This window comes from Scylla paramamosain, chromosome 43 (genome assembly GCF_035594125.1).
Source record: "Scylla paramamosain isolate STU-SP2022 chromosome 43, ASM3559412v1, whole genome shotgun sequence".
NCBI classification, from domain to species: Eukaryota; Metazoa; Arthropoda; class Malacostraca; order Decapoda; family Portunidae; genus Scylla; species Scylla paramamosain.
The window spans coordinates 10144135-10162283 of NC_087193.1; the positions used below are offsets into that span (position 1 = coordinate 10144135).

Below are 18149 nucleotides of genomic sequence, written 5' to 3' on the forward strand. Positions count from 1 at the left end.
CTCTGTGGTATTTGGGAACAGTCGTGGTGAAAGAGCAGAGCGTTTCAGTATATGGGCCTATGTTATCATTCTAATTAAACTCTAGTGTCTTCCAGATGCACGTCAGTCCAATTCCTCCCTTCACAAAGGCTATAAATGACTGGAATGCCTTCCTAGTGACGCGTCCTGGTCGTAGTACAGACAGACAACATGGGGAAATGAAGAACAGAAATCCAAATAGAAAGAAATTTATATCAATGGTGATAATCATGTATATATCACAATGTTGCTCCTTCCACGAGAGAGAGCAAAGGTGATGTGAGAAAGACTGCAGTTTGTACATCAGAAAGTCACAACGAGGCACTACATGCATGCACTGCTACTTCACTGCTACCCGCTGGGAATACAAAATATACAAGATCTTACACACACACACACACACACACACACACACACCTGACAACCAATCTTACAGCTTTTGCCACATGCTAAACAAATCTACGGTACAACACAAAGGTGAGGAGACAGCCCATGCTTGTCTCTGAGTATACTGAAGGCTACCAACAGTCCAACATCACACCTTCTTCTCTGCTTCCTCCTGCTCCTTCATCTCCTGCTCCTCCTCGATTCTCTTGTCGTAGGCTATAGCTGCGGGCATTAGACACCACAGCATGACACTCAATCCCGCTGTGCTCCCCATCACTAACATAGACATCGGGTAACTGCCACTCCAGTCCCTGACAAGACCTGGGGAGAAACAGATAAGTTACCCATTAAACAAATCCATTTTCTGAAACTGCACTTGAAAGAAAATGGTTAAGAAATAACAACAACTGTCTTATTTAACTGAAAGAGCTTCAATAGATTCCTGGGTATGGTAAATTAATAAGAATAATACAAATGACTAATATAACCTTGCCACTTACCGAATAAAGGCCCGATCGTTATCAAGGAGAATGACAAGAAGAGGGAATGAACGCCAAACACAGCGGGCATCTTCTCAGCACCCATGAAGTGAGGCATGGTGAGTATGGTGAGGGAAATGTTGATGCCCACGCCGCAGCCCCACACCGCAATGACGATCTGGATGTGGGTGAAGTCCTGCAGGAAGCCAAACACTGAGGGAGGGAGAAGAGTGTTAAGGGAGGAAGAGGAGGAGTGAGAGGAGTGAAAGCAGCGGATAGAATTGATGTCAGAGAGAAAGAAAGATATGGTAAAAATAGATAAATAAAGGAAGAGAGAAAAGGACGAGCAATAACAGAAGGAACAAAAGACTACAGTGAGCTTTGTACGGATCAAAAATATAATGCGGAAATATAACTAATATCCATAATTTCTTCTATCATTGTGTAATGATATCAATGTTAACTGCTGTAAAGTATCATGCGTGTGTAATGCCTGGAATGCAAATGTAGTAAAATCAGAGTTAAGATGAGAAGGAAAGGCAAGAAAACAGAAGACTCAGACAGTGAGAAGGAACACACACGGGAATGGCGATGCAAAGGCGACGCTCCCACCACTAACCCAACTGAACAGGGTCTTACCGGCGGTGGTGAGGCTGATGATAATGGCGCCGGACATGTAGGCGTAGCGGATGTTGAACCACGCCTGGTCTGAGAGGCCGGAAGTGACGAGGCGCGCCGCGAAGTTAGCGATGGCGGCCAGGGACATGCACCAGGCGGCTTCTGAGAGGGAGTAGCCGAGGTGCTGGATGGCGAAGGGCGCCGTCATGAGGAAGTTGAGATAGGCGCTGATGGTGAACACGCCGCCCATCACTATGATGAGAGCACGCATGGACTTGAGGATCTTGAGGTCAGCAACCACGGTGTTCACCACCCTCGCCGTCGCCGTCAGGAAGCCACAGGCGCAGCCACGCTCGCTCGATGACGTGCCGCCCGCGTCCTCGCCGGCAGTGGAGGCGGTGGTCTCCATGGAGAGGGAGACGCGGCGGCTGGAGGGCGGGATGCTGGACAGGTCGATGTTGGACACCGCCAGGGACAGCATGGACATCTCGCTGGACCGGCGGGACAAACTCTCTCCGAACCTTTTGCGCCTCTGCGCCTCCCTCGCCCGCATCTCATCCGTCACTCCCGCGTCAGGGTCTGCCTCGCACAACTCCTTGTTCTCTGCCAGCTCATCCTTCAGGGAGTCGTCCTCGTCATCCTTCTTGAGGTGCCATTCCACGGGCTGGTACAGTGCCGTGCCCACAAGGCTGTTGAAGACGATGCCGGAGAGGATGAGCGTGGCGCCCTTCAGGGAGTACTCCGCCAGCAGGTAGCGGATCAGCAAGGGACCCACAAACTGGGCGCTGCACACTCCGGACATAAGGAGGGCGTTGGCGCGGCCACGCTTGCGATCGAAGTACAAGGTGAGTAGCAGGTAGCACGGCTTGGCGCCCATGCCTCCAAACAGCCCTGAGGAGACGACCACAGTGGTGCTTTTTTGTGTCGCTCACACACACACACACACACACACACACACACACACACACACACACACACACACACACACACACACTTAAGAACATAAGAACATAAAAAAATAAGGGAAGCTGCAAGAAGCGACCAGGCTTACACGTGGCAGTCCCTGTATGAAATATACCTACCTATTTCCACCAATCATCCCCATCCATAAACCCGTCTAATCTTCTCTTAAAGCTCCCTAATGTCTTAGCACTAACAACATGACTACTGAGTCCGTTCCACTCATCTACCACTATTTGAGAACCAATTTCTTCCCATCTCTTTCTTAAACCTAAATTTTTCAAGCTTGAACCCGTTATTTCTTGTTCTATCCTGGTTGCTGATCCTAAGAATTTTGCTTACATCCCCCTTGTTATAACCTTATACCACTTAAAGACTTCTATCAGGTCCCCTCTTAACCTACGTCTCTCTAAAGAATGTAAATTTGACATCTTCAATCTCCCTGGCTTCTTTTTCTATTGAGCCACACATCCCTCACCTGGCTAACTCACTGAAGCATAATCGTTCAGACAAGTGCCGCATCTCACTCACAAAGTTTAGAATGAAAAGTAATAAACACAGCTGATGATTCCGCAACTTTCTCCCCCTACAAAAGAGCACAAAGGACTCATTCAGCTTTGAACACCAGAGAAACCAAATCTCAACCACCTGCCAACTGACCTCCGAGCGCGTAGAACACTAGGAGGAACCAAACGGAGTCCGCGAAGACGAGGAAGAATAGGGAGATGCCGGAGAGGAACGTGGCAACCATGCTGACCTTCCTGAAGCCCATCTCCTTGGTGAGGGGACCCGTGAACACCCCGACCGCATTCCACAAGAAGACATGGAGGTTGAAGATCCACGCAATGGTGGTGGACGAGGCGCCGTGGGACAAGAGGAACTCCGAGAACAAGATGGAATACCCAAGGGAGAACACGGCAAGGACGAACTGCAAGAAGGAAGAGGAAGAGGGGAGGGAAAGGGTGACAGAAAGACGCTGTGGCACACACACACACACACACACACACACACATCGCCAGTCCGGTCGTGCTGCCTGAACGCAACGCAGAGAGAGAGGCCGGAGAGAGTGCTAAAACGCTCAGTAAGGATCGTGCTTGGTCCCTCATACACCAGCTATACGGACGCCCTCACCCCCCTGGCAACTGTCTACAAATAAGCATTCCTGTAGTCTGGCAAACGAGTGCTAAACAGCCACCGTCACCGCCACCTCCACTCGCTCCCGCAGCCCTCCCTGCTGTGTCACTCGTTACCACAGCACTCTCACTCGGGAGTTGCATAGTCACTTGGTACTGGGGCGGATGGTGCACTTAGTCATCATGTGCGCCTCAGGACGTTTGATACTCGAAACTCCAATCCACTTGCTCATCCATCCATCCAACAAATGACTCCCATCTATCTATCCATTCATCCACCCGTCTACTCACCCACTTAACATCTACCCACCCACCAACACGCCCATTCATACATCCTCCCTCTCACCCACCTATCCCATGCAGGCTACAGTCTACAGGCTATTTGTCTTTGGCTTGTCAAGCGACATCCCTGCCCTCCCCCAGGACCCTCTCTCCAGTCCTGCCCCGCCGCGTCCCGGTGTAGGTGATAACGTCACATCTGATGACCTCATATGTCCGTTAATTTACGTAACTTCGTCAGGATTAATTTTGGCTGTGTGTGTGTGTGTGTGTGTGTGTGTGTGTGTGTGTGTGTGTGTGCGCCCCATGCTATTCCAAGATAGATCACCTTTTCTAGCCTTCTCTTCGCACCTATCCCACCCCATCTTCTCATCCCTATCCCCTTCCTGCCTTGGTCATCCCACTCCGTTCCCATCCTTTCTCTCCCCTAGCTGTGTGTGTGTGTGTGTGTGTGTGTGTGTGTGTGTGTGTGTGTGTGTGTGTGTGTTGTCCTGCTAACGAAACCCACAATATCATCATCACTAAGGACATTAACCTAACTCATACAACCTAACCTTAGAAGATATGTACGTACTTACAAGGCCTGTCACGAACACAGAATCTACCAATGAATCATTTCGCAGTAAAAGTCCAGTAATAGTATCGACACTTACTTAATCCACCCGGTCACAACGGCACCTATGTTCAAACTGAGGGCTTGAAGTGCTTCCCTCCTGTCTACGCGGTGACAGGAGGTCTTAGGATTGGCCAGAAACCCAGAGCAAAAGAGCAGGAAAGAGCGTGACGAATCATGAACTAGGAAGCATGCGCAGCAAAACTTGTCAACACACACACACACACACACACACACACACACACACACACACACACGTAAATATAAGAGAGAGAGAGAGAGAGAGAGAGAGAGAGAGAGAGAGAGAGAGAGAGAGAGAGAGAGAGAGAGAGACTCAAAGGTCACAATCTGCTTCTGGTCTGTATTTAAACACACTGCTCCCTCTCACCGCGACTACTTTCAAAGGCTTCAGAGATAATTAGCCAAGTGCTCAAGAGTATTTCTCCTGATAGGAATACATAAATCTTGTTAATCTGGCTCTAGAACCATAAAAGAACCATTAAAAGACCAGTATAACTTAAATTAGAGCCTTTTGAAAGTAATGGAGGTGCGGCGCAGAAGCGTTTCAAAATACGGTCCTATGTTCCGCTTACCAGTGTGATGAAGGAGCCAGCGATGACCATCCAGCCCCACCCCCCGTCAGGCGGCCTGCCTTGCCGCACCACCGTCATCTTACCGCACCTGCAAATAACAAATAAAAGCCAGTCTATGAAAAATAGTGGTGAAAACAGACTGAAAATAGTGGTGAGAGGGCACCGCTCCGAGTATTAGCCCATGATTTCGCCTTTTGTACTCCCACATCGTTAGACTCCCAATCTGCAGGCGCCACACGTGACCCACCTGTTGCTACGGGCAGACTAGGGAAGCGTGCGCCAAGTCACCAGTCTACACACTCCCTCCAAGTCAAGGATGAATGGTGCACTCTGGTGACCTCGGGGCGAACCTCCAGCCCTCCTGACGTAGACACACGCTGGGAAGAGGCGGGAAGGAGCATTGGACAGTGAGTGGAGCATGGTGGTGAAATGCTGGAGTGGTGGTGACTGGGGATGCATGCTGGTAATAGGTCGTGGTGATGATGATTGTGATGATGGTGGTGATGGTAATGATGACGGTGATGGTGGTGGTAATGAGCAATAATGGTGATGGTGATAAAGGTGATGGGGATGATGATGGCAGTGATGGTGATGATGACAGTGGTGAAGGATGGATGCTGATAATGAGTGATGATGCTGCTAATGATCGTGATGGTGATGAGGATAATAATGGTGATGATAGTGGTGGTGGTGATGATAACGATAATCTGTAAGAAAAATACAAGACTAACAAAAAGTCACAATAATCTGTAGTGCAATAATATTAACTAAGAATAACAAAAGGCACACAGAAACACGTGACACATGGCGAGTTCGTGTTGCGCAACAGGCACGTCTATTTCCTGGTTAGTTTGGAGTCGTTGCAAAGACTTACCACGAACATTACTAAAATAAACTGTGGCGCAGTCCTTCTTCACCACCAGAGCTTGAGTTTAACCCTTTCAATGCGATACGAAACAACAGTACCAGAAGTAATGCATCAAATCTTTATAAGCATCTCTACAAGCAAGGAGAATAGTTGAAATATTTACCTAATTTCGAGATAGAAGGTGGTTGTAGAACAAGCAAAGATGTCTCAGAGTGATCAGTAATTAAGGAAAGATGTATCAAGTAGAAGGGTTAATGACATTACACACACCAAACCCGTCGCACTTTAGAATAAAAGAACAAAATATTTTTCCATTCACGATACGTCCCGACATTTAAAGCTCATTCAATATTGCATCTTTGCTTTAATATACTTTAATTTATACACATGCATCAAAATAAGATGAGACTGAATGTTCCATCACTTCATCGACATGTGTTTAAAAAAGAAAAGTTTATCTATTAATACATACAAACACATGAATTTTACGAGAGGGAGCCTTGATCTGTATCTCTCCTTTTCTTCCACACATGGCTCACCAACAGTAGTAAAGAGATAAACATAGATAAACAGATGCAATCTTTACCATATCGATCGTATTAAAAGTTTATCTATTAATACATACAAACACATGAATTTTACGGAAGGAAGCCTTGATCTGTATCTCTCTTTCTCTTCTACATAATTATGGCTCACCAACAGTAGTAAACAGATAAACAAATAGATAAACAGATACAATCTTTACCATATCGATAGTATTAAAAGTTTATCTATTAATACATACAAACACATGAATTTTACGGGAGGGAGCCTTGACCTGCATCTCTCCTCTTCCACATGTGGCTCACCAACAGTAGTAAACAGATAAACAAATAGATAAACAGATACAATCTTTACCATATCGATAGTTCTTCTGGTATCTGCCCTTCTCAAGTTACTCACCCATTCTTTTAAGCTGTCTGTGACTCATACACGCTTTAATGTTACTCAGACATACACGCCTCGTTGGTCCAATCAGCGCACCACGACAAGGAAACAAGGAGACAAGGGAATGAGAGCCTCTCCCCGCCCAGAGGTGAAACCAAGGACGTGATAGCAAAGGCACCGTATTTCTGAGTGCTCCTTTTCTTATTTCCAAGGAGCGGTAACTCAGTGCGGCGGGTTTTGAGAAACACACACGCTCAAAGCTCCTTCACTGGTATTAACGTCAGGGCGCGGCAACCAGACCAGATCTTTCCTAGAAATGAACATATCATCTCTCTCTCTCTCTCTCTCTCTCTCTCTCTCTCTCTCTCTCTCTCTCTCTCTCTCCCTCTCTCTCTCTCTCTCTCTCTCTCACACACACACAGTCCATTTCACTGTTTGTTCTTAAATCCCAAACCTAAAAAATGTGAAAATTACTTTATTTATATCACGTCATGTAATTAAACTTACGTAAAGAAATAAATAAAAGAAAAAATCTTGAATTAAATCAGAGAAAACCAACTTTCATGCTTCTCTCTCTCTCTCTCTCTCTCTCTCTCTCTCTCTCTCTCTCTCTCTCTCTCTCTCTGTTCTTTACTTGCCTTTTTTGTTTATCTGTTCATTCTTTTCCTACTTAACTACACTGATATTTCTTTATTAACATCTCAACATTCCTTCATCTCTCACTCACACTCATTCTCACTCACTCACTCCTTCAGCCGCTCCTATCATATCTCTTATCACTTCTTATCATATATTTTCTCCCCTACCCTCCCTCCCATTATTCACCAGCCCCTTTTCCCTATCATCCCATCATCCCTTCTCCTCCCCTTTACCCTTGAACTCTGTAGTCTCCCCCCAGCTCTCTCTCTCTCTCTCTCTCTCTCTCTCTCTCTCTCTCTCTCTCTCTCTCTCTCTCTCTCTCTCTCTCTCTCTCATAATTATATCCTCTAGAATAACCTTCATAATCTGCTTTTAAAAGTAATCACTGGCAAAATTTTCTCATAGATATTATAAGGAAGGTTTGTTTACCACCCCAAGTTTTGCAAGTTCTCTTTTATTCGAACCGGAGAGAACAGCTTGTATTGCCCCAACCATTGGACGCTGGTTCACCCAACGCTCAGACAGACGCACGGCCACACAGACACTCTGGCACCAGCTTCGCCACGCCAAGGACAGAAGGCAGGCGAGCGAAACACACCAGAGACATGTGTAGAGAGAGAGAGAGAGAGAGAGAGAGAGAGAGAGAGAGAGAGAGAGAGAGAGAGAGAGAGAGAGAGTTACGTGGACATAATTTGATTTTTTTACGAGAAAATATTACGTATATTTAAATGGAATGCTAATTATACCTTATGTCCTCCACCACCACCACCACCACTACTATTATCATAGTTATAATCGTCCCTATAACTACCATCACCACCGCTACAGCCATCACCACCACCACCACCACCACACCGCCACAAAGTTTTGCCTACAATTTCACGTTATGTCAAGTATGTAAACACACGTTACATTGCCTCATACATTTGCAGGTGGCGTAAGGTTGCAGCACACTCAGCCTGCACTTACTGTCCACTCTATCTATCTTAGCCTTTTTCAGTTTTCGGTTCCACAAGACTTCTCCAGGTTGTATCCTTTCACCACCTTCCCATCACAATACACATCATTCAAAACTCTCCCTTTCTTAATTCACAGTCAGTCTTCTGGCATACTTGCATATAAATTATAAAATATAACTCTCATTGCATTTTTTTTTACTCTTTTTCTTTGTGTCTCTCAGGAGCAATGCCACTCATAGGTAATCACAACGAAGGACTGACACTCTAGGAAGAATTACGTTTCATGCAGATACGTTTCATGCAGACTGCCACGTGTAGGCCACACGGCTTCTTGCAGCTTCCCTTATTTTCTTATGTCGTTATGTAAGAGGAAACGCTTCTTACTTATGTACTTGAAACTCTACAAGGGACCACTGCACTGGAGGAACAATAATGGTAATACTAACACTTATAAACTCTTGAACACGTTCGCAACACGTCACGTCACTAGACCACTGTTAAGATGCATGCCGCGTTGTTAAAAGCAGCACAGGACTCTTGGCTAAGTGTCCTGCGGCTACGCACGCAGGATATGAACACCTAGTCCTGCCTCGCCCTCCCTCACCTCCGCGTGTCCACTGCCGCCCCAGTTACTAACATCAGCGTCTTCAACGGCAGGAGAAACAGGGGCGAGTGTCTTCGTGGAATGCTAAAGGGACAGTCTGGCTTTGTATCGCACCATCAGGAGTGCTGGAGAAGGGGCTGGCCTGGCTATGGGGCGCTACGTCACTGTGACGTGTTGATGACGCCTTGGCTTCAGTTCCCTCGATTGGAGGAGACTGAGCCCTTCTCCATGCCTCAGCTTTCGCCTGTTCTCTCGTTACACAACATCATCACGGTGGTCGCAAGGTTAAATAACTCAACTGCATTTTGTTACCCTGGCACTAATTCATTACTACAATTATCGAACCATCTTGTCACTGCTCACCACGAAGTCTGGCACATAAAAGGCACTCCCCGTCTTTGTTTCAACACTGCAACAATACACGCAACGGAGGGTGTGGGTGTGTCCATCCCCAGGTCACCTTGCTCGTGTATAAATGTATAAGAAATCAACATCTATATGCACATGTGCGCGTGTGGCGTATCTTGAGCCCGTACATGGGGAGTACTGGCAAGGGCAAGAGGTCACGGACACGGACCCAAACCGCCACACGATGAAGTAAGCAAGCCACTCATGCCGGCGACTACCAGCACACGCAAGGACGGAAAAAAATATTTCGTTAAGTTGCATAGAAGAAGATTCAGATTCATTAGGTTGTGTTGCTGCGAGGACACGGGAAGATTGCCAGAAAGTCCCTCATCAAAGAATGCAACACAAAGAGGAGGAGGAGGAGGAGGAGAACGAGGACGAGAAAGATGTCCAAGAGATGACGCAATCCACTTCAACTATACTACTATATAAGTTTCTGCAGATTCTGTGTCTAAGATTCAGTGGCCTGTCTCTGAAACACTATCTGCACCCCAACTATTATCTCACCCGTGATTATCAATTTTCCGAGGTTGAGAGGGTTTACACGATATTCCCACTATTTTCTGCATCATCAGGGAATTGCAAGCAAGTCCACAGTCGTGTTACTTGTGTCCACCATCTTACATTTCATTGTCACTCAGGTCAACGCACAAACATTTCTCCTCACTCTTTAATATTTGTTCTGTGTTTGCTGTTGTTTAACTTTGCCTGCCATTTTATTTTACTTCTTATTACTAGCAATCAGGGACCATATTTCGAAATACTTCTGGCTGCACCACCACTACTATGAAAAGGCTCTACAAGTTGAAATTACACGGGTTTTCAAGGGTGTCATTGTTCTTCTGATGACAGATTAATGTAATTTCTACATCATTAACACGAGAAACAGTCTCGAATACCTAGCTAATCATCTCTGCGTCCTTTGAAAACAGTCATGGTCATCTCTCAACCTTGCTATTCTTCATTTTGTATTCATTTGTAGCTTCAAGGAAAGATATGAATAAAATAATACCAAGGAACTGAGCAGCGTGGAGATGAAGACCTGAGACACCACATGAGAAGAAAAGGAGGGGAAAACATTTGATCATATTCTTAAACGCTTCTATTCCGCACCTCCATTGCATTCAAAAAGCTCTGGATGAAGTGACACTGGTTTCTAAATGTATTTTTACGGTTCTAGTGACTGATTAACAAGATTTCCACAAAATCAATCGTGGCCTCTAAAAATAGTTGTGGTGAGAGAACAGCGTGCTTCAGGATACGAACCACAGTATAATGACGTAATGACGAGGTTTATGGGACGCAACCACAGCGACCACCTTGTGCGTGTTACAGGAGAGAAGGATTGTTTAATTCTCCTCAGTCATCTTGTTGAGCTATACCCCTTGACCCTTTTATCTTTTATTCACCCATGCACGTTTAAAATACTAACGCGTAGATGTTTTTTATGAATTTATGGTTACGTATGTCGGTAAATTTTTTTATGATGCATTTTGATTGACACGAGTGATAACTAAACGATAAAATAAGAAACCAAAGCAGACTAACAATGTACTATATTGATTCATTCATTCTTTTCTCCCATACACGCTCGATCAAAATAATAATTACGTAGATGTTTGAGTGAATTCATGGCTGCGTGTTTTGCGGAACTTACGTGGTACACTTTGAACAACATGATTGATAAAAAAAAAAGGCAACGAAGTAACAAAGCAAGACAACACGGTCGAATACCTCACCAGACTGAAATGAACCATACCGTGCATTAATAGTTCAAGGCTCACCACCATCACCACCACCACCACCACCACCACCATCACCCGAGCAGCACACCTGAACAGTCGCGCATCACCGAGCCATCAGTGCACCGGAGGCCATACGCCCTGCATTGTTCATCTCTTGCCAAGGAAGAGGTGCGACTCCATGAACGTACAGTGCTACGTGAGGGGTAATGAAGCATGATAAAAATTGAAAAAAAAAATGTGTGTTTAAATTCTCCTCTCTCTCTCCTCTCTCCTCTCTCCTCTCTCTCTCTCTCTCTCTCTCTCTCTCTCTCTCTCTCTCTCTCTCTCTCTCTCTCCCTCTCTCTCTCAACCTCACTACAGTGCCACGCCTTTTATTTAGAAGGAAACGAGGTTTACAGTTCTGAGCCTCCAGGTAATGACAACTGTTTCTGTGCTACAGGTGCTCGTCATATCATAAAGAAATGCAAAATGAACACCACCTGACTGACGCAAGAAGCTCTAGAGAGTAACAATAAAAAAAAACACGTTATCTAATCTAAAAACTAAGGAAACAAGAGAGAAGATATTAAAGATGGTTGATCATCTCCGTTATCTAAGTAGCGGCCATGGGGATGTGGATTATACAGTGAAGATTTCCCGTGCTGCTTTAGGTACTACTACTTCTACTACTTCTATTACTACTTCTGCTTTCTCCATTTAGTCTTCTATCTTGTTCTTCTTCTCTTTCATCCTTGTTTTCTTGTCTCTATTTAGTTTTGCAAGACTACCAAAAGTTTATTTATTTTTTTCACAAATGCTTAATGCGGACTGCAGGAAAGATTAAGAATGTGGAGCAATAAGCCAGTTAGGTTGTTACTCCCAAAAAGAACAAAAGCAGTTGTAATACAAAGGGCTGGCCACAGTTGTCCTTGATAGGAAAGGGAAAACTAAAAACAGGAGTAAAGTTCCAGAGTTTGCCATTGAAAGAATTGAAAAGCAAAACTAATGGTTAATTCTTAGACAAGCATTTCTTATGGCAGGATGGACAGAGAGAGAGAGAGAGAGAGAGAGAGAGAGAGAGAGAGAGAGAGAGAGAGAGAGAGAGAGAGAGAGAGAGAGAGAGAGAGAGAGAGAGAGAGAGAGAGAGAGAGAGAGAGAATGTAATAAAAAAAATGATGACAAAAACTAAAAAAAAAAAGAGAAACAAATCAAAACAAGAAGCACTGAACTGTGTGCGTGAACGAAACAGAAACAATAAGAGATCTACGTAGGGCTAACAAAAAAAAAAAAAGTAGATGACGGAAGAAAACACTGGCCGCAAAATACCACTTATCACGTAGACCTTCAATTAGATTACTGAGATGCGACGATGGGCCAACACTCAATTTTTTCTCAAGGATGGAGTGAGTTTTACAATAATAGCTAGAGGAATGGAATAGACTCAGTAATCAGGTTGTTGGTGCTGAGACATTAGGGATATTTAAAAGAAGATCAGACAAATTTATGGATGAAGATGATAAGTGGAAATAAGTAAGCATGTTTCATACAGGGAGTGTCTCGTGTAGGCCTGATGGTTTCTTGCCGCTTTCCTAATATTCTTATGTTCTTATCTCTTACGTCGAGAGAGAGAGAGAGAGAGAGAGAGAGAGAGAGAGAGAGAGAGAGAGAGAGAGAGAGAGAGAGAGAGAGAGAGAGAGAGAGAGAGAGAGAGAGAGAGAGAGAGAGAGAGAGAGAGTTATAACGTACCTCCTTGAAAGTTTCTTTGTAAAATTTTCCTAGTTCATGCCTCATATCGTTTTTCTGTGATGAAACTCTTGTGAAGGATGAGCCTGTGTGTCTGGTTAATAGGGTCCAAAGTGCTAATTTAATTTAAATTTACTGCCCCAAACGACGTATTTTTTGACATACTCATTTATGAAAGAGAGAGAGAGAGAGAGAGAGAGAGAGAGAGAGAGAGAGAGAGAGAGAGAGAGAGAGAGAGAGAGAGAGAGAGAGAGAGAGAGAGATTAATGAATGCAATTAAAGAATTTATCTACAAATTACAAGAATTACAAGAATTACAAGAATTACAAGAATTACAAGAGATTTATCTACAGTCAATTACATAATTTTAAACCATGAAAAGTAGACTTTATTAAAAATTGAAATATGGTGTTAAAGTTAAATATTACGCACCGTTCCTATGAGCACAAAAGGAACGTTTAGCATGCTCGCAATGTGAGTCCTCTGAGTAAGGAGCACATCTCTACTGTCAAACAAATTCTGGATTAATAAAAAAATCAAAGTCTGGACATGCAAAATGTACAAAAAATTCTGTGATTATCTTTTTTTTTCTCTAAAAAAATAATAATGAAAAGTAGAAGAAAGTATTGATCAAGAAAGTATGTATCAGTCAATAAAGTGAAGTTTTTTTTTTTTCTTACTTTCAAAACTTCGTTCAAAAGTTAAACATGGTTATATATAAATAATACTGTCTGTACATTGTTCTTATGGACACAAAATATTTAGCCCACGCACAGTGTGTTTCTTTTAAGCAAGCAACACATCTCTATCATATGGTGCGCATGCGCAGTGGCATGGCCCGGGAGAAATTTAAACCCGGGAGAGATTTGGCACGACACCGGGCGCAGGGGACCGAGAAAGCTGATACCAGCATCGCTAGTGGAAGGGTTATCATGTTATCATGTTGTTGTTATCATAGTGACAGCCGAAAGACTCTCTAATCTGGTTAACCCGCCATCAATATTGATATTATCTTGCATTACAGCTCATGAGCTGATCGAATATGGTAGTCATGATAAAATTGTTTTGGCAACATTTAAATAAAAAATGTATTCACCACGCCTTTCTTCTTCATCGGTACAACTAAAAGTATGAAAAAAATTTCTTAAATATGAAATAAAGAAAGGGAAGAGATACATACATACATAAATATGGGACAATTTTAGCTATTCTTATATTTAAGAACATGAGGACAGACTATCCCCTTTCAGGACGGCCAGACTCCACTTGATGCATGGTCACGACTCCAGCACACCAAATACGACTAGCTCCTATATGCTACCGTCCGGCGTGAAGCCACTGGTCTTAACAAAGCTTGCTCTCACGTCACTCCTTGCAATTCACGACTCATCTCAGCGTCTGGCGTGTTTCGAATTACCATAAAGCATTATCTATCCTACACAGTCCCCCTTCAGCCCTGCCACATCACCCATGCCTAGACTTAACACCACGTACATCACTGACGCCTGGCACATCGCAGGCAAGACAGCGATGAACACGAAACTTCCGAAGTCAAAGCCGTGAAGCTGAACGCGGGGTGATACCAGCACCAAGTGTTGAGGCTCTCGGTTGCCAGTCGTCGCTGAAGTGAAGCGGCCAACACCCGCACAGTTCATCAGTTCCAAAGTTAACTATTGCGTTTAGTGCTTTCTGGATGGGGAAGTTTGCCGCAAATCACAACAGGTAAGTTTCCTTGGATGTACGAGCATGAACCATATTCTGAAACCCTTCTGCGCCGCACATCCATTACTTTCAAAAGGCTCCAGTTGAAGTTACACAGGTCTTTAAGGATTTTTTTTTTTTTTTTTTATGGTTTTAGTGACACATTAACAATACTTCTATATTATTATCATTAAAAAAATAAAAAAACATTATTGAAAACACGGCTAATCATCTCTGTGGCCTTTAAAAATACTTGTGGTGAGAGAGCAGAGCCTCAAAAAAAGGTGCAGATACAAAAGAAAAGAAAGGGTGTGCAGCGATTGTTCTACCTGAAGTCCATCGCTGGCACATATCTTTCCTATTGCTCTTGGAGGGAGTTCTGTAACGCCATTCTTGTTCCACTCAAAGAACGTCTAAAACCTGTTCTTAAAAGGGGGCACAGTGCATGCTGGGAGATTTTCCACCTTCTTGAACGAACTGAACAGTGACGACAAGTTGCGCAACACTAAATTCACTGACTACCAAGAAGAGGAGACTTGTAAGAAAACGATAATGAAACGAAAAAAAAAAAACAGATGGATGATTAGATAAACAAATATGAAAAAAATACAAGACATAACGGATGTGTTTAGAAAGTGTCCTAGTATCAGATATTAAAGAAAACGAGACACAAATGTAAACGAATACATACTACAGTTATGAGGAAACACGAACAGAAAACCAAAATATCGCTTTAATTTTAAAGGACGGCGTTACTTCAAAAGACGTTGAACGTTAACGACCAGACGAGATTGGTAAGTTGTTTACGGTTTTGTTTGCTTCTTTATTTTATAATCAGAGTACGAGATGTTTTGAGAGAGAGAGAGAGAGAGAGAGAGAGAGAGAGAGAGAGAGAGAGAGAGAGAGAGAGAGAGAGAGAGAGAGAGAGAGAGAGAGAATGCATCAAATATGGACGATATGGGGGCTAGGGCAAATCATCGTGCAGCCACTCATCGTATTTCTTCTATAGCTAGCAATTATCACGTAATGTGCGGCCACCATCACACACACACACACACACACACACACACACACACACACACACACACGATTTATGACGCAATAGTTCTATGGCTCTCCCACCACTGTAATGTAGAATGCTGAACGAAACTTGCCAGTGTGACCCTTAGTATGGCTGCCTGTACCAAGCTCCCAGACAAGCCCCTACAGCTACCTCAGGCCTGTATGGGGCTCAAGGCTATATCCTCCAAAACAATATAGTCTTTAACGGAACATTTTGAAAAAGAGTCGCAAGGCACCGCTCGTTACTTGGCTAGCGTTGTTCAAGGTGCATCGCGTGTTCTTAGCGTTGGTGGGGTTCGGTGGATAGTCATTATTTCAGAAAAGTTCTTAACGCTGCCTGCCACGCCTCACCCGCACAGGTCCCAGGAAACCGATGGCACGATGACGCTCAGGGTTCTGGTTCCCCCGGAGGCTGGAGAGAACAACGGTCAGACGGAGCACTTACAGGGACCTTACGCTGAGGAAGGTCAATGCACTGACGGCGTGGCTAAGCTAGACCATGAGGCGACAAGGACTGAGAAGGCGACCAGATGTGTTGCTGGTGGGGAGCTGGAGGTGCCTGATGGAGGGTGGGGCTGGGTGGTGGCCTTCGCGAGTGCAGTCATCATGGTAAGCAGTCCGCAGGCAATGCCACTAGTATCTTGCATTATAAATAATAAATTAAATGAATCCATCTGCCCGTGCATCATCAACATCATTTTCTCTCTCTCTCTCTCTCTCTCTCCCTCAGCTACTCATTCCTGTGATGGGTCCCTGCTTCGGCATTCTCTTCTCCAAGTACCTCCTGCTAGAGGGCACCTCCTCTACCATGACCTCCTGGATCTTTGCAGTCCAGACACTTTTATGGAATGTCAGTTTTCTGTTCACGAAAGCTCTCTCCGAGGAGTTCGGCTGGCAAGCAGTAGGGATCGGAGGCAGTTTCTTGGCTTGTCTTGGTTTCACCATGACGTCTTTCACGCCCACACCTGAGTTCCTCTTCTTCTCTTTCTCAGTCGTATGTGGTAAGAAAGCGTGAGCCTCGTCTCACTATTCATTCTTTATGTAGCCATCAGCAATTAATATTGTTAGTGCTAAAGTTAAAAGCTTGCTAAAATTGGAACAAACTCTTCAGCTTGGCTAAATACTGAAAATTGTATTACTTCGTTAAACTGACAGAAAGCAATTTGGGTTTTCCTTGCCAAGTGGTGGTCACTCCAAACTTGAAGGCCGCGACCAACGGTGCAGAAGTGTACTGATGTACTGCGCAGCACAGGCCTCCACTAACCTGAGGGCTTAATTACAAATTATAGTGAAATGCAGAGCTCATGGCTTCGTATCCTTAAAGTTCTTTCCTTGCAGGAATCGGAGGCGGGATTGTGACAAGCTTGAGCTTTGTTGTGGTACCCAACTACTTCACGCGGCGGCGCGGGGCGGCCAACGCCATCATGACCTGCGGTGCGGGGCTCGGACAAATCATCGTGCCGCCACTCATCGTATTTCTTCAAGAAAATTTTGGTGAGCGCGGCGCGACTCTGATCTTCAGCGGCATCATGCTGCACGCCTGCGTCGCTGCCGCCACCTTCCACCCCGTCAAGTGGCACATGAAATTAAGACAAGTCCAGACCACTCCAGAAGGCAAAAAAGAAGCAGCACCTCCGATAAGTCCGCCGACCAACAGTACACCTGCCAAGTCCTCCCAACCAACCATTTTCGTGAGAGTTGCCAAGTCAGTCGTGTCTGACCTTAGTATTCTTCGCTCCAGGCGTGCGTGCATCATCTGCCTGTCGAGTTCACTGATCATCATCAACGGCCTCAACTTCCTGATGATGTTGCCCTTCGCCTTTCAGGACACAGGCCTCTCCATCAATGATTCGGCGTGGTGCATGTCTGCGATGGCCGTGTCCAGCCTTGTAACTCGCTTCCTTTGCTCTTTACTCTCTGACTTTTCCTTCTTCAGCGTGCGGGCGTGCTACGTGTTCGGGTGTGCCATCATGGGCATCACAGCAGGAGGTAAGCCAGCACCCCACACCACGGTGCTCTCTTTACCTCACGCCTTTGACCTTCTTCATGCTCACATATCATTACTACTATTAGTGTTATCACTACTACTACTACTGCTACTACTATCAGCATTATCACTGTTATCGTCATCATCGTTTTTTTCGTATTCAACAGAAACTTTGCAGAAAAGTTCAGTATATAGTATCTGATAATAACAATGCTTTCAATATAGTCAACGAGCGCCGATCTTGTGTCGCGGCGGCACATGCTACTCGGACTTCTCAGCAAGCATAAAAAAAATGAGCAGGGACAAATTGACTTATTGGCATCTTAAGTGCATCTTTCCTCCGAGATGCAAGATCGGTGTTCAATGACTCAAATATCGTAGTAGTAGTAGTAGTAGTAGTAGTAGTAGTAGTAGTAGTAGTAGTAGTAGTAGTAGTAGTAGTAGTAG

At 44.6% G+C, this 18149-nt stretch overlaps 2 protein-coding genes across 8 annotated transcripts in view; one reads left to right on the forward strand and one right to left on the reverse strand.

Moving 5' to 3' along the window:
* Positions 1 to 211: 211 nt before the first annotated feature.
* The window catches only part of LOC135093508 (monocarboxylate transporter 1-like), a 28396-nt gene continuing 10458 nt past the window's right edge, over positions 212 to 18149 (reverse strand). The window contains exons 1-7 of one of the 7 annotated variants that reach the window (XM_063992803.1): positions 9111 to 9274; positions 5328 to 5457; positions 5081 to 5168; positions 3123 to 3390; positions 1524 to 2393; positions 906 to 1097; positions 212 to 726 (exon numbers count right to left, since the gene is read on the reverse strand). In XM_063992803.1, coding sequence (XP_063848873.1) covers positions 554 to 726; positions 906 to 1097; positions 1524 to 2393; positions 3123 to 3390; positions 5081 to 5158 — 1581 coding nt within the window. In that variant the 5' untranslated portion in view covers positions 5159 to 5168; positions 5328 to 5457; positions 9111 to 9274 and the 3' untranslated portion in view covers positions 212 to 553. The other 6 variants (XM_063992801.1, XM_063992804.1, XM_063992802.1 and 3 more) reach the window with 6 other exon arrangements.
* The window catches only part of LOC135093589 (uncharacterized), a 17802-nt gene continuing 14180 nt past the window's right edge, over positions 14528 to 18149 (forward strand). Inside the window, exons 1-4 of the mRNA XM_063992982.1 lie at positions 14528 to 14674; positions 16075 to 16324; positions 16446 to 16716; positions 17054 to 17704. Coding sequence (XP_063849052.1) covers positions 14646 to 14674; positions 16075 to 16324; positions 16446 to 16716; positions 17054 to 17704 — 1201 coding nt within the window. The 5' untranslated portion in view covers positions 14528 to 14645. The remainder of the gene's footprint in view (positions 14675 to 16074; positions 16325 to 16445; positions 16717 to 17053; positions 17705 to 18149) is intronic.